The sequence below is a fragment of the Canis aureus genome, chromosome 11, assembly GCF_053574225.1.
Source record: "Canis aureus isolate CA01 chromosome 11, VMU_Caureus_v.1.0, whole genome shotgun sequence".
Taxonomy (NCBI): Eukaryota; Metazoa; Chordata; class Mammalia; order Carnivora; family Canidae; genus Canis; species Canis aureus.
In genome coordinates, this window is record NC_135621.1 from 22,427,521 (window position 1) to 22,448,869 (window position 21,349).

The 21,349-nt window shown below is 60.5% G+C and overlaps 1 protein-coding gene across 1 annotated transcript in view; it reads left to right on the forward strand.

The window, feature by feature from the left end:
- The first annotated feature begins 568 nt into the window (after nt 1-568).
- CELSR1 (cadherin EGF LAG seven-pass G-type receptor 1) overlaps nt 569-21,349 on the forward strand; it is a 133,474-nt gene continuing 112,693 nt past the window's right edge. The window contains exons 1-3 of the mRNA XM_077915838.1: nt 569-575; nt 707-836; nt 909-4,045. Of these exons, the coding sequence (XP_077771964.1) occupies nt 569-575; nt 707-836; nt 909-4,045 (3,274 nt within the window). The remainder of the gene's footprint in view (nt 576-706; nt 837-908; nt 4,046-21,349) is intronic.

A 21,349-nucleotide genomic window follows, 5' to 3' on the forward strand; every position in this document is an offset into this window, starting at 1 on the left:
GAGTGGGCCCAGCCTCCAGCCCCCGCCCGGCTGCGCCCCCGCGTCTCCATAGCGATCCTCCCGGCGCGCACCTCGGGGCCGGCTCCCCCCCGGGCTGAACAATACGCGGCGGGGCCGGGGGCGGGGCCCAGCGGGCCGGGGCGGGGAGAGCGCGGCCGAGGGGGCGCGGGCCGAGCGCACCGCCCAGGCAGCGGCCGCGGGGTCCGAGCGGCGCGCGGCGGCCCAGCCCGCCCCGGAGCGCTGCCCCCGCCCCGCCCGGGCCCGCCCCGCTCCCCACGCCGCCCGGCGGAGCGCGCGGGGGCCACCTGGAGCCGCCCGAGCCGCGGCCGCCGCAGGTTGATGCGCGGCGCCCTCCCGGGACGCGCGGAGGAGCCATCTTGAAACCAACTTCGCAAACTTTGGCAAAGTGCGCTCGAGGTGGAAGCTGCGGGGCAGAGCGGGCGCGCGGCCCCCGGAGTCCCCGCCGCGGCCCCCGGGGAGGCAGGGCGCGGGCCGCCCCGCGGGCCCGGGGCGCGCGCAGGAGCCGTCCCCCGGCCGCGCCGGGTGCATGCGGGGCCGCGCCGGGTGCATGGATTGTGCTCGGGCGCCCGGCTCGGGCTCGGGCTCGGGCTCCGGCTCCGGGCCATGGCGCCGCCGCCGCCGCCCGCGCTGCCCGCGCTGCTGCTCCTGGCCGCGGCCGCCGCCCTCCCGGCGCTGGGGCTGCGAGCGGCCGCCTGGGAGCTGCGCGCGCCCGGCGGCGCCCGCGCCTTCGCCCCGGGTGCGGGCTGGGCCCCCGCGCCGGCCGCCGCGCGCACCCCGCGGGCGCTGCGGGAGCCGCCGGACGGGAGCGCCGACGGGCGGGGGCGCCTGGGGGGGCGCCCGCTGCCGCTGCCGCTGCCGCTGCCGGTCCGCCCGGGGGCCCGCTCGAGGGTGCGCGCACACGGCCCGGGGTGCGGCGCCCGGGAGCGGCGCGGAGCGGCCCCCCGCGCGGAGCTGAGCGCTGCGCTCCCCGGCCCGCCGCCCGGCGCGGTGCTCCGGGCGCTCGCGGCCCCGACCCGGCTCCCCGCCTGCAGCGGCCCGCGGCGGGGGCGCTCGGCCCGCCTGCGCCTGCGCCTGCGCCTGCTGTGCGCTCCGCGGCGCGGGGCCGGCGAGGTCCGGGTGGGGAGCCGGCCGCCGAGCCATGTGCAGGGCCGGCCCCAGGGCCGGGGGGCGCGGAGGGCGCGGCGCGGCGCGGGCGGCAGCACCGCCCCTCAGTTCCCGCTGCCCAGCTACCAGGTGTCGGTGCCCGAGAACGAGCCTGCGGGCACCGCGGTCATCGAGCTGCGCGCGCACGACCCCGACGAGGGCGAGGCGGGGCGCCTGAGCTACCAGATGGAGGCCCTGTTCGACGAGCGCTCCAACGGCTACTTCCTCATCGACGCGGCCACGGGCGCCGTGAGCACGGCCCGCGCGCTGGACCGCGAGACCAAGGACACGCACGTGCTCAAGGTGAGCGCGCTGGACCACGGCTGGCCGCGGCGCTCGGCCGCCACCTACCTCACCGTCACGGTCAGCGACACCAACGACCACAGCCCGGCCTTCGAGCAGTCCGAGTACCGCGAGCGCGTGCGTGAGAACCTGGAGGTGGGCTACGAGGTGCTGACCATCCGCGCCACCGACGGCGACGCGCCCTCCAACGCCAACATGCGCTACCGCCTGCTGGAGGGCGCCGAGGGCGTCTTCGAGATCGACGCGCGCTCGGGCGTGGTGCGCACCCGGGCGCCGGTGGACCGGGAGGAGGCGGCCGCCTACCAGCTGCTGGTGGAGGCCAACGACCAGGGCCGCAACCCGGGCCCGCTCAGCGCCACCGCCACCGTGCACATCGTGGTGGAGGATGAGAATGACAACTACCCCCAGTTTGGCGAGAAGCGCTACGTGGTCCAGGTGCCCGAGGACGTGGCGGTCAACACACCTGTCCTGCGCGTGCGGGCCACCGACCGCGACCAGGGCCAGAACGCGGCCATCCACTACAGCATCGTCAGCGGGAACCTGAAGGGCCAGTTCTACCTGCACTCCCTGAGCGGCAGCCTGGACGTGATCAACCCGCTGGACTTCGAGGCCGTCCGGGAGTACACGCTCCGCATCAAGGCCCAGGACGGCGGCCGGCCTCCCCTCATCAATTCCTCGGGGCTGGTCTTGGTGCAGGTGCTGGACGTCAACGACAACGCCCCCATCTTTGTGAGCAGCCCTTTCCAGGCAGCTGTGCTGGAAAACGTGCCTCTGGGCCACTCAGTGCTGCACATCCAGGCGGTGGACGCGGACGCAGGTGAGAACGCCCGGCTGCGCTATCGCCTGGTGGACACGGCGTCCAGCTCCTTGGGCAGTGGGGGTCCCGGGACCGAGGACCCCGGCTCTCCTCCGGACTTCCCGTTCCAGATCCACAACAGCTCCGGCTGGATCACCGTGTGCGCGGAGCTGGACCGCGAGGAGATAGAGCACTATAGCTTTGGGGTGGAGGCCGTCGACCACGGCTCCCCGCCCATGAGCTCCTCGGCCAGTGTGTCCATCACGGTGCTGGATGTAAACGACAATGACCCGGTGTTCACCCAGCCTGTATACGAGCTGCGTCTGAATGAGGACGCGGCCGTGGGGAGCAGCGTGCTGACCCTGCGGGCCCGCGACCGAGATGCCAACAGCGTGATCACCTACCAGCTCACAGGTGGCAACACCCGCAACCGCTTCGCCCTCAGCAGCCAGAGTGGCGGCGGCCTCATCACCCTGGCCCTGCCGCTGGACTACAAGCAGGAGCGGCAGTACGTCCTGGCGGTGACCGCGTCCGACGGCACCCGCTCGCACACCGCGCAGGTCTTCATCAACGTCACCGACGCCAATACCCACCGGCCGGTCTTCCAGAGCTCGCACTACACCGTGAGCGTCAGCGAGGACCGGCCGGTGGGCACCTCCATTGCCACCATCAGTGCCACCGACGAGGACACGGGTGAGAATGCGCGCATCACCTATGTGCTGGAGGACCCCGTTCCGCAGTTCCGCATCGACCCAGACACTGGCACCATCTACACCATGACCGAGCTGGACTATGAGGACCAGGCCGCCTACACACTGGCCATCACCGCTCGGGACAATGGCATCCCTCAGAAGTCCGACACCACCTCCCTGGAGATCCTCATCCTCGACGCCAATGACAACGCCCCCCGGTTCCTGCGGGATTTCTACCAGGGGTCCGTCTTTGAGGATGCACCCCCATCAACCAGCGTCCTCCAGGTCTCTGCTACCGATCGGGACTCGGGCCCCAATGGCCGCCTGCTGTACACCTTCCAGGGTGGGGACGACGGTGATGGGGACTTCTACATCGAGCCCACGTCCGGTGTGATCCGGACGCAGCGCCGGCTGGATCGGGAGAATGTGGCTGTGTACAACCTCCGTGCCCTGGCCGTGGACCGGGGGAGCCCAGCACCCCTCAGCGCCTCAGTGGAAATCCAGGTGAGCGTCCTGGACATCAATGACAACCCCCCCGTGTTTGAGAGGGACGAACTGGAGCTGTTTGTGGAGGAGAACAGCCCGGTGGGGTCAGTGGTGGCAAAGATCCGTGCCAACGACCCTGACGAGGGTCCCAACGCCCAGATCATGTATCAGATCGTGGAGGGCAACGTGCCGGAGGTCTTCCAGCTGGACCTGCTGAGCGGGGACCTGCGCGCCCTGGCTGAGCTGGACTTCGAGGTGCGGCGGGAGTACGTCCTGGTGGTGCAGGCCACCTCGGCCCCGCTGGTGAGCCGGGCCACGGTGCACATCCGCCTGCTGGACCAGAACGACAACCCGCCCGTGCTGCCCGATTTCCAGATCCTCTTCAACAACTACGTCACCAACAAGTCCAACAGCTTCCCCACCGGCGTGATCGGCCGCATCCCGGCCCACGACCCGGACCTCTCCGACAGCCTCAACTACACCTTCCTGCAGGGCAACGAGCTGCAGCTGCTGCTGCTCGACCCGGCCACCGGCGAGCTGCAGCTTAGCCGCGACTTGGACAACAACCGGCCACTGGAGGCGCTCATGGAGGTGTCCGTTTCCGGTGAGTGGCCCCCAGGGCTCCCGCTGGGCCGCCTGGGGAGCCGCAGGGACCTGCGGGGGCAGGGGGGGCGCCTGACGTGCCGGGGCACATCGGGGCAGGGCCCAGGCAACTCTGGGGCTTTGTGGCCTCCGGTGTGATGGTTGGTGCCGCGAGCTGGGGGCGTGCTCCCCACCGAGGCCAAGGGAGTGGGAGGGGTACGGCCCTGCTTCCCTCAGCATTTTTGCCGGGAGCAGGCCTGGGCTGCTTCAGGTTCAAGACCCGGGCATTTTGGGCGCCTTCCTCAGCACGCTGCGGCTCTGGCTTGTGCCATTAAAACGTGCTCTCCGGGGTTATCGGAGTCGTCTTGGTTTGCTTGGCGATGCTCTGCAGTCAGCCGTCTGCCTGTCTGGCAAGATCAAAGGTCACTGCCCGCCCCTTGTGCTGGTTGGAAATTGCTGGATGGTTCCCTGAGTCACCCCGTAATATGACTGGAGTTGATTCCCGCGGTGTCTCTTTTCCTGTCTCCTCCAGATAATAACAATGCGGCTCATGTGTGCCCGTCTGTCTGGGAGCTCTTTGAAAAGCATAGCCCCGTTTGATCTTGGCTTCTGCTCCTGGACACGGGCTTATAATTTGGGTGTTACGGAGAGGCCTGCCCAGTTTGGTGGTGGAGCCGGTGTGGGAATCCGGCTGGCCCGCTCTGGGGCTGGAGGTGAGCAGGAGAGGTGGTCTCAGCCCAGCGGGCTAATGCTCGGCAGCAAAGCGTTGATCCTCCATGCTGTAGGCTCCCGTGTGCCTGGCACGGCCTGCAGGGCCAGGGAGAGGGCACAGGTCGAGGGTGTGGGAATTGGGGGACACAGCGGCTCCTTAAGGGGGCCTGTTTGAGGACGTGGTCAGCTGGTGCAGGCCGGTGATCTTAATCATGAGACCAAACCATCACCAACAAAAGCTTGGAGCCCGGGGGTTGTTTGAGTCAATTGTCTCGGTTGACTCTTTTGAACAATAAGTTATTAGGGCACAGTATCACGGTGGGAGCCCTTCAAGAATTAAAAAGTTGATTTTCTGATTTTTTTGTTTTCATGGGTGGCTATCACTCATGATACGCCAAGAGTGGCAAACAGGTTCCAGCTTCAGTTGTTTGCTCATAAGATCCAGGACTTACAGGTCCAGTTTTGGAGTGATGCAATCCTTCACCGTGGATTTTGGCGGCACAGTCTCTCTGCAGGTGAACATGTTAGGTTTTGTGAGGTTGTGAATATGAGTAGAGAATATGGAAGAGGCCCGTGGGGTAGATTGTTAACCAGGTTATGGGTATTCCAAGCAACGACCAATTACAAAAAAAGTCTCTTTCCTAAATTCCATTTGCATTTCTTGAAGTTTTTTTTTTTTTTTTTTTTTCCCTTATGCTACTTTATCTGCTAGATGAAACGGGGTGGAAAATACCCCGTGTAGAAATGACTTGGCAACATCACGGGGTTTTGGTTTCATAGGGGACACATGGGGCTTTAGTGGGAATGGTGGATGCGGAAGCAGGGATGTGGTGTGCATCCGAAGCATCAGGAATGCGCCCCCCCCCCTCATGGCAGCCGGATAACAGGGCTTAGGCTGGATTTCGTTCACAAGAGGGTAGTTACTGAGGGCTGCTTGCCTTCCTGGAGGGCCCACGGCTGGTCGCGAGGACCACAGTCGAAGGCGGGCTGGGGATCTGCGCTCCGTAGGGGACTGTCTTGGTGACCCGGTGCTGGGCTCTGACCCTGTGGTGACGAAGGCTTGTGCCATTCAGGCACTGGGCCTCAGGGGTGGGGCTCCCCAAGAATAAATGGTTACCTTTCCCTGGGTTCTAATTAGACAGCAACAGTTTTATAAACTCTTGCACTGCTGACACTTATTCCTCTGGTAACTGGGCGGTGAGCAGTGTTATGCTTCTTGCTGGAGAGAAAATGCTCGAGGAATTCGTTGCTAAGCTGACTGTTCCAGCGCCAAGTCCTTGCTCAGTGCTGACTCCTTGCTGGGGTTTGAAGTGGGCACCTTGGGAAGCTCTGCAGCCCTCAGACCACTTGCCTGCTACTGAATGTTCCGGAGAAGCAAAGGCTGTAAACTCTCAAATCTGTGATTCCAAACAGCAGAGCATTGTGTAGAAACGACACAGAACAAAAAGATCTATCTTTGAAGGAGGCAGAGTGGATTCTTAGATTTTGTAAAGAAACAATGGGGAAAGCTGTTGTTTGGGACTCACACCCTGTTTTCATTGAAGTGTTATTGGCTTTTCCGAATTTACAGCCTTGCCCTAAAGCCTCCAAGATGACATGCGTTATTACTACCCTGGGGGTGCTGGATGGAGGAGTGGATTCTGTGGGAGCCAGGCCAGGAAGGGCTGTGTGCACCCAGCAGAGGAGCCTGTTGTGAAGGTGCACACTGGGAAGGGCCTGAGGTGGCCAGGCATGGGAGAGCTGCAGAGTGAGGAGGGCCTACGGGCCTATGGGGGCCTACGGAGGAGAGGGCCTGCATGGGGCGGGGGGTGGGGGTGGGGCTGCAGGGAGGACCTGAAGGGGGTAGGGCTGCCGGGAGGGCCTGCTTGGGCAGGGTCTACAGAGGAGAGGGACTGCAGGTGGGGAGAGCCTGCAGGGGGGGAGGACCTGTAGGGAGGAGGGCCTGCAGCGGGGAGGGCCAGCCTCCTGGGGGTGGTTGGGGAGGTCTTCTTTGGGAGTGCTTACAGGAGGGAGTTCCCTGCCTGGGGGGGCCTGGATGGCCTTTCCTTTTGCCAGGTTAGGGGTTTTATTTAGCCCAAGCATTTTGACTGTGAGTAGGTAGTTGGTTTACAGAGCCGCTGAAGAGCAGAACACCATTTGAAAATGCTTTTGAATTAGGAAATAGTCACATTCAAATAACTGCCATTTTTGGAGGACATCCAGCGATACAAAATGCTTATTTTTTGACATGGCAGTTTTTGAACGAGGTTTAAAATTCTGTGATTGGGACCTTCTTATGGACGTTTTATAAAAATCGTGTTTGCATTTTTTTTTTGTTTGTTTGCATTTTTCAAAGTGGTCCAGCTGCTAACCCAGCAGGACCCTTCAAGCACTGAATAATTTTCTCTAATCTTTCTAGATGTCAGCTTTTACTAAGGTCTACATTTATAATCCGGCCAGAACATGTGTGTGCCTGTGGGGTTAGGGCAGGACGTGGCCCTCGGTGGGAAATGAGCCTGCGTTTGTGGGCGTTGCAGATCTGCGGATGTGGGACTAGAATGTGTGGGGTAGCGAGTCATTCAGACACGCCGGGAAATAGTGCAACGTGGTGAAATGAGGTTGAGCAAACCCGGGGCGCCGGGGTGGCTCAGTGGGGTGAACGTCAGACTCTTGATCTCGGCTCAGGTCTTGATCTTGGGGTCCTGAGATCAAGCCCTGCGTCAGGCTCCGTGCTGAGCGTGGAGCCTCCTTAAAAAATATAAAGGTCGAGCAAGCTTTCCGTCGTTGACCTTGGTGGGGAGTATATGGCATGAAGTCGCCGAGGCCTCGTGAAGCTTTAGAAAGTATTTGCCTGGTTAAGATACAGGGTATGGCGGGGAATTCTCGACAGGTGATTGCAGACAAGGAAGTAGAGAGGGGGCCACCGTGCCAGGCTGTGTCTGCCGCTTAGTGTTAGGGTCCCTCACCGTGAGATGAGGAAAGGCTGGAGCTGCTGAAGCCGTGTGAGCCGTGGAGCCGACTCCCCGATGACACCCCACGCCCCGGGAGGGTTGGGTGCTTCTCACAGCTGCTAGCATCGAGGGCTTCCCCGTAACTCCGGGGGTAGCCACTTGCTAGCATACTTTCAGAAACAAAAGAGTGTTTGTCCCTTTACTGAGCACCTACTGTATGCCGGACCCGGGAGCCAGCGTGGCCCTGCTCTCCAGGGAGTTTGGGGGGTGCCGATGAGCCAGTACACGCGGTGAACACACAACTGCCATCGAGGAGGGGGAGACGCAGGAGGAGGTGAGCAGGGTGTGGGGGGGAGCCCCCTGAACCGCACGGGGCTGACTCGGGGGCCAGGGCTCGGTGGCTGGTGGGGGAGATCTCGCGGGAGGCCCAGGTGTGTCTGAGCTGCCATGGGGAGGTGGCTCCTTGCAGTGAGCTCGGAGGCCGGGGGAGGCGTGGGGGTGGCTGAGGAGCGTGGGTGGACAAGGTGGGGTCTGTGAGGTTAGATGGTGAGATGCGGGGGCAATGACAGGCTTGATCAGCCCACTGCTTCGTGCGCCAGGGCCTCCCCAGGTGCGACCTGCCTGCACATGGCATGATCCTGCCCGGTGCAGGGCCCTGGAGGCTTGACGGCACATCCAGGGCAGCCCCGGGATTTGAACCCGGATGGTGGCTTCCAAGCCATGTTCTCTCAGGCTGTGCTTTCCAGAACAAACCAGCTCCAGGAGCACGAGGGTGAGATGAGGGAGGTACCCCTACGGAGCTGGGGGTCCTTGCAGGGGAGGCCGACTTTGGGAGGGGGGGCACGAGACCATGTGTGGTTATGGCACCTCTGACCATTGTCACTAGGATGGCTGGACACATAGGTCTGGGCAGGAGAGACCAGCTGGAGTCCTGGCCAGAGGTGGTTAGCATGGCCTCAGGGTGATAGGACAGTTGTTGCTGGGGGTGGTCAGTGACTAGTCTGCAGGAGCGTGAGGGCATTTGGGCAGGGGATGCGTGTGACAGGAATGGGACCCCGGTGTGGCCTCGAGGAGCCATGGCCCCCGTGGCCTCTGGGCAGTGATGGCTCTGCTCAGGAATAACCACACACAAGGGGACAACGGGAGGGTCAGGGCTCCGGGGGCTGTGGGGTCCCAAAGTGGATCACTTATGGGGGCTGGGTAGCCAGCCTGGGGACAGAGATGTAACTTGAATTAACCAAAGGGAGGTCCTTGGTGGCCCCCGTGAGAGCTGAGTGGTGGGGCTGGGGAGCCCCTCGGAGGAGCAGAGGACAAGCCTATGGGGCTGAGGGCAGGTGGGGTGGCCACAGGGACGTGGAGCCTGCAGTGACCCAGGCTCAGATGAGGGTCTGGAGGACCTGACCGGTTAACACAGCACCATACAGGCCTTCTGGTCCTTCTACCTACCTGTGCAGGTACTCACCTAGTGCAGGCACCAGACCTTCCAGGGGCACCAAGGGTGAGGACTAAGCCTCAGTGGCCAAGCTGAGTGTAGACAGGGCTGCTGGGGACGGTCCCTTCTACTTCTCTTTGACTCGCAGGACCTGTGATGGGGGAGCAGGAGGGTCAGGGGAGGATGGGGGAGCAGAGGGTCAGGGGAGGATGGCAGGGGACCAAGGCCACAGCGATGCACAGGAGGGCCAAGGCCACAGGGATGCACAGGAGGGCCAGGGCATCCTATCTCAGCACCGATTACGTGGTGACCTGAAGTCTCCTTGTGGTCCCATCTACCACCCAGAGCGACAGGGAGATTGTTATTTAAATGTAGGAAAGGCTGCAGGCAGGTGAACCCCTTGGAAGGACGGGGGGACAGAGCTCCTGTATGGAAATAGACTGGGGTGTTGGTGTGCTGGGGACGCCCAAGCTCCGTCCACGGCCCCAGCCACTGCTGGAAAGACGTGCACACCTGCCCATGTGACAGCCCCAAGCAGAAAGCCGTCAGGGAAGCGGGTCGGGACGGTGGCTGCCTGGGCCTGGCAGCCGCGTCCATGCCCCGAGGGGCGTGTTGTGTGGCATGGGGCCACGGGCCTCCACCCTGCCAGCACTCGGATGCAAACAGAAGTAGATTTTATCGTGTAGGGCTGGGCGTGTGGAAAATATTCCCGAATCTGGCATGATTCTTCTCTGCTCGCAGCCTTGGGGGTAATAGTTCTCTGGTGTTTCTGCTCCTCCTGTAACCTGAACACACAGGTTCGTAGGAAAGCCGTAGGATTCCTGCACCCTGGGGGTGGGTGGGTGGGGGGTAAGTGAGCCCTGCTCCCTGCGTGTTTGGGGAGGGTCACTGGGGTGGCCTGAGGAAGCATGGAAGGTGTGGGGTCTCAGGGTATAAGGGGCAGGGAACTGGCCTTGAGTTTGTGGGGGATGACAGGGACCCCCTCTGCGTCTCCCCTATGAGTCTGCTGGGCTGCTCTGTCTACACTGTGGGTGCTGTGCCCTGGCTGTCGGTTATTCGTGGACTGAGCCCGAGGGGCCTAGAGGGAGGGTCCCCCTGCAGAGACCGCAGGGGACCAGGGGAGGCCAGCACAGAAGACAGGACGCCCCTTAGGCCCCACTCTGGGTCCCTCCGGGCCTTGCTGGGGCCGTGGCCCTGGGGGAAGAGGTCTGCTCCCCTGGCTGTGTTCTCGTGCTTTTGCTTCAGATAAGAACTTGTGAAGACCTTGGTGATCTGTTCCCCTTTCTGGGTGTGAACATTCCAGAGCTGGGAAAAGCCCGTCAGCAGCCCTTCATCGTTCTATCACTCCAGTGAGCGTCTCCTGATGTCCTGGAGATGGGCCAGGGTTTCTCTTAAACGCACACACAGACGTGTACACACATGTGCACACAGAGACATACATGAACACATGCAGTGAACACAGGTACACAGACACACATACATGCAAAACACAATCGTGCACACATACAGACATACATGCACACATATGCATACATGTGGACACATATGTAGACATAGATATAGACACGTGCACAGACGCACAAATACATATGCACACACAGACACTCATGTATGCATACACGTGAACATACACCTAGACGCAGGTACACACAGAACACAAATACACACATGTGCATGGACAGACACACATGCACACACATATGCATACATGTGGACACACGTAAACACATATGCATACAGGTGGACCTACACCTCGGTATAGGTACACACACAAATACGCACATGTGCACGTACAGACATGCATGCACACACATATACATACATGTGGACACATGTAAACACATGCATGTAGGTAGACATACATCTAGACACAGGCACGCACAAATATGCACATGTGCATGCAGAGACATGCATGCACATGCATACGTGTGGACACATATAGACATGTAGACACAGGTACACGTATATGCACAAATACACATAGATGCACATACACATATGTACGCACACACATAGTTTAACCACTTTGGAGGCGGATCGTGTGTGTAAGCCTTCCTTCCAGCCACCCTGACACACCCCAGCAACCTTCGCCGTAGTGAGAGGGTCGTGTTGGGGCCGGGACATCGTGGACCGTGGACTGTGGCCCTCCCATGAAAGGGGTCACAGAAGCCTTTAGCTTGTAGGGTCACCCAGTGGACATCATGATGTCAAGGGTGCCAGGTGTGTGGCGGGTCACCCCCTGTGGCTGCTGGGATGTACCCTGCGGCGGCTCCTCCATCGCGGAGGACAAGCCCAGGTTTCTGCTTCAACCCTGTGGGCTGGGGGAGAGTCCCTCCACCTTCCAGGTGGGAAACGGGTGGGAAAGGACACACGCCCTGCTTTGTGGTTATGGAAGTGTGAGAGGTGAGCGGAGCCCGCCCAGCCGCTGGCCCTGTCACCAGCCCTGTCACCAGCCCTGTCGGATTCACAGGCCCGGCTCATAGCTGCCGCGGAGCTGACTGCGCAGGTTTGCTCTCCAGGGATGTTCAGATTGTTCCCGACTCTCCACGGTGGCCCAGGGGTGGGGGGCTTCCTGGCCTTGAGGGACCCCACTGGCTTTCCCAGGCCTCCCCCCAGGGCACCCTCTGTCTGCACATGGAGCTGCACATGGCTGTGTGCCTCAGTTTCCCCCCTGCACAGGCTGGCCGGCACCATCCACAGGGTGTGGGGATGCCGTGCTGTCGGGACACGGAGGGACGGGCTGGCCTTCTCCACCCGGTCCCTTTGCTGCGGCCTGACTCTTCCCTCTGGCTGCTGGTTGAGCAGGTGCGAGGACGGCCTCCTGCACCGCCTGGTGGAGGCCTTTCCTCCTCTGAGCCCGTCTGTCCTTTCTGCCTCCCCTGCTGCTCCAGCACGCCAGGACGGTACAGGAGGCCTGTCGCCTTGGAGGGGAATGCAGGCGACTCCGATGGAGGGGAGCTTGGTGCTGTGACGCACTGCCCCCCACCCCCCCGCCTCTTCCCCCAGAGGCAGAGGCCATGTGTCTTGCAGGATGTTAGGACCACAACTGTTTTGAACAAGCCTTGGTCAGGGACTTCAGGTGCCTGTGATAACTTGAGGGGACAGTGTGGTCCAGCCACGGGTGGCCTTGGGGTGGCCTCCTGCCAGTAGGCCAGTGAGCCCTGCTCTCAGAAGGCAATAGCTGCGGGAGTCCCGCTGAGGCCCTGAGCTGTTGGGCCAGCCTGTGTGGCCCTGTGATGCCGCGTCGCAGCCCTGCCCTGTCCTCCGGCCGCCCCTCACCTGTTGTCTCGTTTCTGCTGAGAGTGTGCAGACTTTCGGTCCCTCCATGGCACTGTGCTGCCTCCACTCCTCTGGCCCTACCCTCTGCCCCCCTCCTCCTCTCCACTTTGAGGTCAAGTGGTCAGTGCCTGACCTCTGCGGACCTGGGGGGATACTGGTCTCAGAGCCAGGACGATGCCCCAAGAGGCCACCCAAGGGTCATCTAAGGGCCCCATCACTACACTGCTTGGGGCTGTGGACCATCCCCCCCCCCACAGCCCCACCTTGTCATCTCTGCAGAATCCAGAGACTTCCCATTTTATAGGCAAAGACATAGGCTGCAGAGCCCCTAGCAGTAGGCAGTCAGGCTCCCGTTTTGTGGTCCGGGTCTCTAACCACAGGTGACCCCACCGTGGGCCAGTGGCTAAGCCCTGCAAGGAGGAGCAATGTGGAACGGCAGCCCTGGGGATGCAGGTGTGGGGTGACCCCAAACAGGAGGGCTGTGGGTCATGTGTGCATCATGCCTGATTCCACGGGAGCCCTCCAGGTGAGCAGGGATGCAGCCGCTGCACGATGAGGGCAAGGGGGTCCTGGCAGCTGTCCCGGAGTCTTCGTGGGGCCTCCAGAGCTGTATCATAGGAAACTGTGGAGTGTGGGACCTATGTGCACAGGTGCGGGGAGGGGCCTGAACCTGTGCGGTGGTCAGAGTCAGAGGCAGCGGGGAGGTGGACAGCGCCGGGGGCTCATGCTGAACTCGCTGATGTGCCCTTGGGGCCCTCCAGCTTCGAGAGCACAGATTGTGCTGGCCAAGACCGGCCTTCCTTCCTTCCTTCCTTCCTTCCTTCCTTCCTTCCTTCCTTCCTTCCTTCCTTCCTTCCTCTCTCCCTCTCTCCATCAATCAGAATTTTTCCTTCTTTTTCAATTGTTTCAACTTCTAGTTCTGTATTTTTGGGGGGAGGGGTTTAAAAAATACCGAATCTAAGTGATACTTGGTTAAGGTAAACTTACAGCAGCTAGTTCAAACAAAGTCATATGCTGTGTTAGCGTTCAGAGATAAGAACTCTCTTGCAGGGTAATAAACTTTTATCAGCAAGTTGACTGTCAAAGGATGGTTTTCACAGAGTAAGGTTGTTCAAGCTGCCGTGCAGCCCCACTTTGGAGACAGCCACATGTGGCCGTGGTCCCCGCAGCTGTCCCTGGCTGCTTTGTGACACATCTCTGGTGTCGGAAAGAGCATGAGGTTTCCCTGGCGGTGAAGCCCAGGTGGCACCCTGGGTGCTGATTGCTAACACTGGTCAAGTTAGCCCCCTCTGGGCCTCAGTGACCACTGAGATGAGATGGTGGGAGGGTCATCACCCAGGACCCTCATCCTGACTCCAACCCTGTAATCGTTTTATAGACGAAGGATCAGAGAAAAACAGAAACCCAGCCTGAAGGTGTGGCTGTGTCTTGGGAAAACTTTTTCTTGCCATGAACATTGCAGCTGCTGAGAAATTACCTCATTTAAAAGCTATCATGAAGTATTTGCGAATCATGGATCTGGTAGGGGGTTACTATCTAGAATACCTAAAGAACCCCTACAACTCAACAAGAGAGAAACCACCCGATTAAAAGATGGACAAAGGACTTGGTTTTTCCAATGAAGACGAACACGTGGGCAACAAGCACATGAAAAAGATGCTCAACATCACTCCTCCTCAGGAAAATGCAAACCAGAACCATAATGAGACACCACCTCACACCTTTAGGGTGGCGATCATAAAAGCAAAACAGAGCAGAAAATAAGGGATGGCTACGATGGGGAGAAATTTGACCCTCACTCCCTGTTAGTGGGGATGTAAAATGGCGCAGTTACCATGGAAGACAGTATGGCGCTTCCTCAAAAAACTACACATTGAATGGCCAGAGGATCCAGGAATCCCACTTCTGGGTATAGACACAGAAGAAGTGAAAGCAGAGCCTGGATCAGGTACTTGCAACAACAAGGTACTCACAGCAACGTGGTTCGTGATAGTCAGAAGGTGGAGGCACCCAAGTGTCCATGGGCAGATGAATGGATGAGCAGAAATGGCATATCCGTACAATGGGATTTTAGTCCCATTTTAGTCAGCTTTGAAAGGGAGGGAGATTGGGACCCGTGCTACAACATGGATGAAAAATTAAGACATTGTGCCCCGTGAAATAAGCCAGGCATGAAAGGACACGTACCGTAGGAGATAATGAGGTTCCTAGGGTGGCCGCGTTCACAGAGACCCGAGGTAGGATGGTGGGCCCCAGGGCTGGGGGAGGGAGGGGGCAGTGAGTGCCTAAAGGGGACAGGGTTTCAGTTCTGCAACATGAAGAGTCCTGGAGACTGATGGAGGTGATGGTCGCACCGCAGCGTGAATATGCTTAAAGCCACCAACTGTTCAAATGTTTTAAAATCTTCAATTTTGTTTGTATTTTACTACAATAAAAAAGTGCTAATAAAACCGTTCTGATCACTTAGGTGCTGGACGTGTGGGAGCAGGTGCCTCTGCCTGTGGTTTCGGGCACATTGTTTGCACCGGAGCTCAGTGGCTCAGCCCGGCCCCCTATTGTCCTGTCCGGGGCCCTCATTCTGTGCATTTCCAGACTCTCCACTGGTGTCCTGACATCGTAAACAGCAAAAGGGGTGGGTGCTTTAGTGTAACTTTGGTGTCTGAACATGTGTGAAATCTCTTTGGTGTTTGACTAGGTATTAGAAGCTGCAAGATGAACATGTACCTTGTTCTAGAAGCCCGGGGTGAGAAGAAGGGTCCTCGGGGCCCTGGGCACGCAGGTGACCCCAGTGCCTTGCAGCCCAGCCTGGGAGGGAGGCCGATGATGGGCTCGGGGCTGGAGATTCAGGCCCGACCCCACTGCTCAGGGAGCACAGGGGGGGCTCTGCTGTCACCAACCCCACCCTGCCCCTCAGCCCCCTCTCCTCGTGACCGGGTCAGCCTGCAGGCCTAGGCGGATTTTTATTGGCAATTTTAACATGTTTAAACAGTTGGGCTTGAACTTTCTCCGCTTTCATTTTTATTGAGATGAAATTCTCCGTGTCACAGCACACAGCTCCGTGGCATTTGGTGCATTCGCACTGATATGCTGCCCCCGCCTCTGTCCCCGCCTCTGTCCCCAAGCATTTGTGTCACACCTGAAGGGAAACCTGGACCCATCCTGGCCACTCCCCATCTCCCTGCTCCAAACCTGGGAGGCACCAGTTTTCTGTCTCTGTGGACTGGCCTGTTCTGGAGATTTCTGATCAGAATCACACACTGTGTAGGCTTTTGCATCTGGCTGTTTCCACCGAGCGTCTTGCTTGGGGGTTTGCCCGCCTGGTGGCCCACGTCACTGCTTCACTGCCATCTACGTCGGCTCTTGCAAGCTAGCGACGTGAGGGTGTCCTCTGCTGTCCCAGACTGCCAGAGGACAGGTGACTGTCACCAGAGCTGCTAGAGCAACCTCGGAAAACCGGAATATTCCGTGGCACAGGTTGGGGGGGTAGTCATTTGAGAGGACTGGACACAGTGTTAGCTCCGTGACGATGGCCTGAGAGGTGAGGAGGGACCCTCGCAGCATCACAAGCGTGCACTGTCTCTGTCTGTAACTTCCTAGCTCCTGGGAGGGGAGGTGGCCTGAGTGAGGAGTTCCAGAGTCTTCTGTGTGACTCTGCCCTGTTTTTAAGATGGGATGCGGGGGGAGCTTACTTCCGTGTAAGCACCCTGGTCAGCCAGTGGACGTGGCAAGTCAGGGGGACCCTGCAGGTGAGGACGGTGGGGAGATGCTTCTCAGGGAGCCCAGGAGCAATGAGGGTCCTCGGTGGGTGTTACTGAACGGTGGGAGGTGTGGACCTGGGTGTTGGTGAGTGGCCCCAATTAGGGGCTTGCAAGCTGCAGCTTCTGGGGAGGGAGGTGAGCTCACTGGTGCTGAGCAGAATTATCCTTGGGGCTCGGGGGCTGGGGTCTGCAAGGTGGTACGGCCAGGGGTCAGGTCTGCGGCGGCGATGAGGGCGGCGTCTTGGGATTGCTTTTGGCTGAGCTGTGTCAGGTCCCTGCTGGGCATCTCCTTGGCCCCTTGTTCCTTCTGGAGCTTGTGTACAGAGAGGGTTTGAGGTTTGGATTTGTGTGTGATGTGAAGGCACGTAACCCAAGCTCCTGCTCTGCGCACCTTCTGGAAGGGTCTTCCTCACCTACAGATCTTTAGAGGCTGCCACCTGGCTTGATGCAGGCTTCCCCGGGAGCCAAAGGGGCTGTGACGGGATGGATGTCAGGTTCAGTGAGGGGCCAGGGCTGGTTCTGTTTGGCCCCATTCCTCAAGGTGACAGGCTTGCTGTGTCAGCTTCCTGGGGCTGTAACATGCACCACAAACCGGTGGCTTAGGACAACAGGAATTTATTCTCTCACTGTTTGGGAGGCCAGAAATCTGAAATCAAGGTGTCGGCGGGGCAGCCTTGGGAGGGAGGGCTCTGCAAGAGGCCCCTTCCTGCCTCCTTGGCTGGCCCCGGGTCCCCCCATGCTTCTCTTGTCAAGTGGCCACCTCCCTGCGTGTGGCCTGTGTGCCTTTTCCCGTGTAAGGACACCTGTCCTACTGAATTACCGGCTCAGCTACTCCCCACTCTGACCCCGTCTCCATTTATATCTTTTTTTTTTTTTTTAAAGTAGAAGCCGCACCCAGCATGGAGCCCAACACGGCGCTTGACCTCAGGACCCTGAGGTCAAGACTTGAGCTTAGATCAACAGACACTTAACCGACTGAGCCACCTGGGCGCCCCTTAATTTATATCTTCATTATCACCCGCAAAGGCCCTATTTCCAAAACGGGTCACACATCGCAGGTACCGCAGGTTAGGACTTCAACGTAACATGTTTGGGGGCCACAGCTTAACCCACCACAGCACCTGCCTTCACCTTTAGGTGGTGGCTCTGATGCCTTTGTGTTCAGTGGGACGTCGGAGTTCTGCTTTGTCCCTGGGACCCACAGTTTGGCCCGCTGAGCACCTGAAGCACTGCCTCGGTCTCCCTTACTGTGATGCCACGTGGCCCATCCGGATGCTGTGCCTCTGTCCTCTTTACCCCTCGGGCTCCTCCCGTGAGACCCAATAGCGCACAGGCCGAGGCTCCCCTTGGGTCATGTTCACACAGGCCCCCCACTCCCTGTGTCACTTGAGGGGTACGAGTGGCGTTGGGCTGAGCGCTCCTGCCTCTGGGCATCCCTTGGGAAGGAGCAGGGTGCAGAGCCCGTGTGGCATGAGCAACGGCACAAGGGTGCGTGGGGCACTGAGGCACGGTCTGAAGCGATGACAGCGCGGCCTGCCTTTGCCTTTTGTGCCTCACTGCCGAGTGACACGGCTGTGGGAGGCACCTTTTCAATTTAGCTCTCTCCCCTAAGCATGGAAAATTCTCTAACGTATAATTCAGAGTTCCCCAGATCTTCAAAGAGGAGAGAATGGAAAATATGAAAGTTTATTGTTCTGAGCGATTTCCTATGCATCCGGCACGTGGCTGTCAGGGGTCAGGGGTGTGTATGTGTGCAGGGCAGGAAGTCCAGCCATGAGTTATAGCGTGTTTGCCAGGGCGCTGCACTATGCAGCCAGATGCCTGAGAAAGTGGGACAGAGGCTGGGGCAGGGGCTGGGGCTGGGGCAGGGGCCGGGGCTGGAGCTGGGGCAGGGGCAGGGGCTGGGGCTGGGGCTGGGACAGGGGCTGGGACTGGGACGGGCTGGGGCAGGGGCAGGGGCTGGGGCTGGAGCAGGGCCTGGGGCAGGGAGGGGCAGGGGCTGGGGTTGGGGCTGGGGCAGGGATAGGGGTAGAGGTAGGGGCTAGGGGAGGGTCAGGGGCTGGGGCAGGGCTGGGACTGGGACAGGGGCAGGGCAAGGGCTGGGGCTGAGGCAGCGGCAGGGGCAGGGGCTGTGTGGCTGGGGCAGCGGCAGGGGCTGGGGCTGTGGCTGGGGCAGGGACGGGCTGGGGCAGGGGCTCCCGGGGGTGGGGGACACTGCTCAGGGACTGGGTTCTACACCCCGGCCGCGCTGCTTACCACCAGATAGAAAGTGACAAGTGCTAGATGAGTCTGTTTGGGGGGAAAACCAGGAGCAGGAAGCCGAAGGCTTTAGGGTCATGACAGCTGTCCGAGAGTCCCCGGTTTGGCCTGGGAAAGCCATTGTTTGTGGCTGGGATTCTGTTTTCCCTTCACTGGTTGGTACTGCCCAGTGGCCTGGTGTGTTTTGACCAGAAGTGAATTTGGAACATCGTGAAAACGGGCTGGCTCCTTTCCCTGCAGCTGGGGAAGTGAGGCAGGGGAGCCCACAGAGGGGTCCCCCCACCCTGCTCTGTGCCATGGGCCATTGGGGGGAGCCCACCTGGTCCAGGACACTCTGGATTCTTCTTCCACAGAAATGGTGTCTCCACATCTGAGCTCCAGGAAGCTGAGCACCGCAGCCTCCGAGTCTTTCCCTTACAACCGCTGCTTGGGGAAACCAAGAGGAGCATCCTGTGGCGGGCCCAGCCACGACATGGGTTTGGGGGGGATCCCGGGGGTCAGCGGCAGGTGGATTTCAGAAGTAGGGAGGGATGAGCAGTGGTTAGCGCCACAGCATCCTGTCCCGGCTCTTGGGTGTTGCCCTTGTGAACCGGTGAGAGCCCGAGAGAGGGGCCTCTGCTGCCAGGGGAGCGAGGGAGCACAGGGCAGTGGGATGGCTGGGAACCCCATGGGGGGGTGTTGACGTGGCCAGAAGGAGCTTTTTTTTTTCTTTTAAAGATTTTATTTATTTATTCGTTCATGAGAGACACAGAAAGAGGCAGAGACACAGGCAGAGGGAGAAACAGGCTCCATGCAGGGAGCCCGATGCGGGACTCGATCCCAGGACCCCGGGGTCATGCCCTGAGCCCAAGGCAGATGCTCAACCACTGAGCGACCGGAAGGGGCTTTGAAAGTGTGTTCTGTCCTGTTTGGCTTGATGAGATGAGACTGGTGTAGATGCTGCCAGAGGCTGGGGTCCTATGGGGTCGTGTGGGTCGGCTCCACATACCCTTAGCTGTCAGTAGCCGTGTCCAGGATCGCGGTCCAGCCCATCCAGCTGCCTGTGGTTCCGATGCCCGGGGGCAGGCTACGTGTGGGCTACAGTTTGCTGCACACAAAATGCACCCACTGAGCCATCTTGAGTGGACAAGACGGTGGCATTGAGGACCTTCACACAATCTGCACAATCGTTGATTCCGTGTAGTTGCAGAACTTTCTCCTCCCCCCCCAAACTGTATGCTTTTTGGTTTACCTTGTTGTTACCTGAAGAGATCTTGTCAAATGAGACTTATCTGTGGCAACGGATCGGGCCTGGTTGCCTTTAGCAGCAAGGTGGGTGGCGGTCCGGCGAGGGGAGGCAAGTGTCCACACTCATCCTCAGGGGGTGTGTGGTGGGGGGGGGCAGGGGCGGGGGCTGGCGGGCGGCCCATAGCCAGGGCCCAGGTCGGTGTGCCCGCCTGCAGGGGCACGGAGCCCGGAGCTTCTGCCTTGAGAGCTGGAAACACAGTCTTCGGGTCTTTGCCTTGATGCCATGTGTGCCCCGTCTAGGTGGGCACTAGAGTTAGTGCCGGGGCCCGAGGGGCTTCGGGATGTGGGACTGCAGTCCTAGAATGCGGGAGTCCTGGGCAAGGCAGGCCGGGTGGGTCCCCTTGCTGTTACCTAGGCAGACAGTCCCCTGGAGCCTTGGGCCTGCAGTCCTGGCTGTGCCCAGCTGTGCCTGGCTGGCGCTGGCCGGGCCCCGTCCTGACCCGCCAGCCCGTCTGCTGTCCCTGCGGCTGGCCCTCCGTCCATGGTCCCTAAGTGTGGCTCCGCCCCCATCTTCCTCACCTCCTGCCCCCTCACCTGGACCCGACAGATGTGTCTGGGCCTGAGGCTTCATTCAGCCCTCCCCTTCTGTTTCTACATGGAATCCTGTCCCCGCCGCCCGTCTGACTTCCCAGAGCCTCGGCCGCCGCTCTAGACTCGGCCCCGAGGTCCCGAGGTCGTGTTGTGTCCCAGACCGGGGCTGCTGCCGAGTGAGTTCCTGCGCCAAGAGCCCATCTAGGTCGCCCGGGACCCTTCCCTCGGGGCACCTGCTCATGGGACAGATGCCCGGTGGCAGCGTGCAGCTCGTGATGCCGCCCCTCCGGGCCCTGCGGCCTCCTGGGCGTCTTGTGGGCGGCCTGCTCCCCGCCGCCTGGCTCACCCCGCGTCAAGGGCTCACCCTGCCCTGGCAGCCCTGTCCAAGCCAGGTGTCCTTCCTGTGAACTTCTGGCACCCATCAGCGTCCTACAGCTTGGCATGTCCGCCCACTGGCTTGCTCGGTAACACCTATGCTCACCGCCCAGGTGGGTGAGGCCAGTCGGGGCGAGCGCATGTCCGGAGGGGAGGGTTTAGTACTTCACCCAGGAAAGTCTGATCCTGCGACGCGTTCCCTATTGTCTCCTGCTTTTCGGACACAAGCTTTATTTACTAGACGAACGGGGCGGTGTCCCCTGGGGACACAGTCACCTGAGGGATTTCAAGGAGAAAGGGATCAGGAAGGGAGTTGGGGGTGGAGGAGCAGAAGGGGAGCCAGCTCCCACCTCTCTCACTTTCTCTGCCTTTGTGCCGTGGGCACACGTGCTGTCACCTTCCGGGGCTTGTCCCTGCCACCCAGGGCTCAGACTAGGTCAGCCGAACTCTAGGAAATCAGATTTCAAAATGAATCCACTCCAACACGGTGCCCTCGGGGTGGCGGGCCAAGGGGTCCTGTGCGACCTCCGAGGAGATGCAGAGCCGAGACCTAAGTGTGGAGGTGCCTGTGCGGCCCCCCCCGCCCCCTGGGGTGGGGCCTGTGACAGTGACCCTGAGTTCTGAAGCAGCACAGGCTCCACGTGTGGGGTTTGCGTGGATGCCGGGAGGCCCAGAGCGGCCGGGTGCTCACCTGCTGGGCTCGGGGACTGCGGGTGCAGGCAGGCATCCCTGGGTGGGTGGGGGCTCCGGGCTTTTCCTGCAGG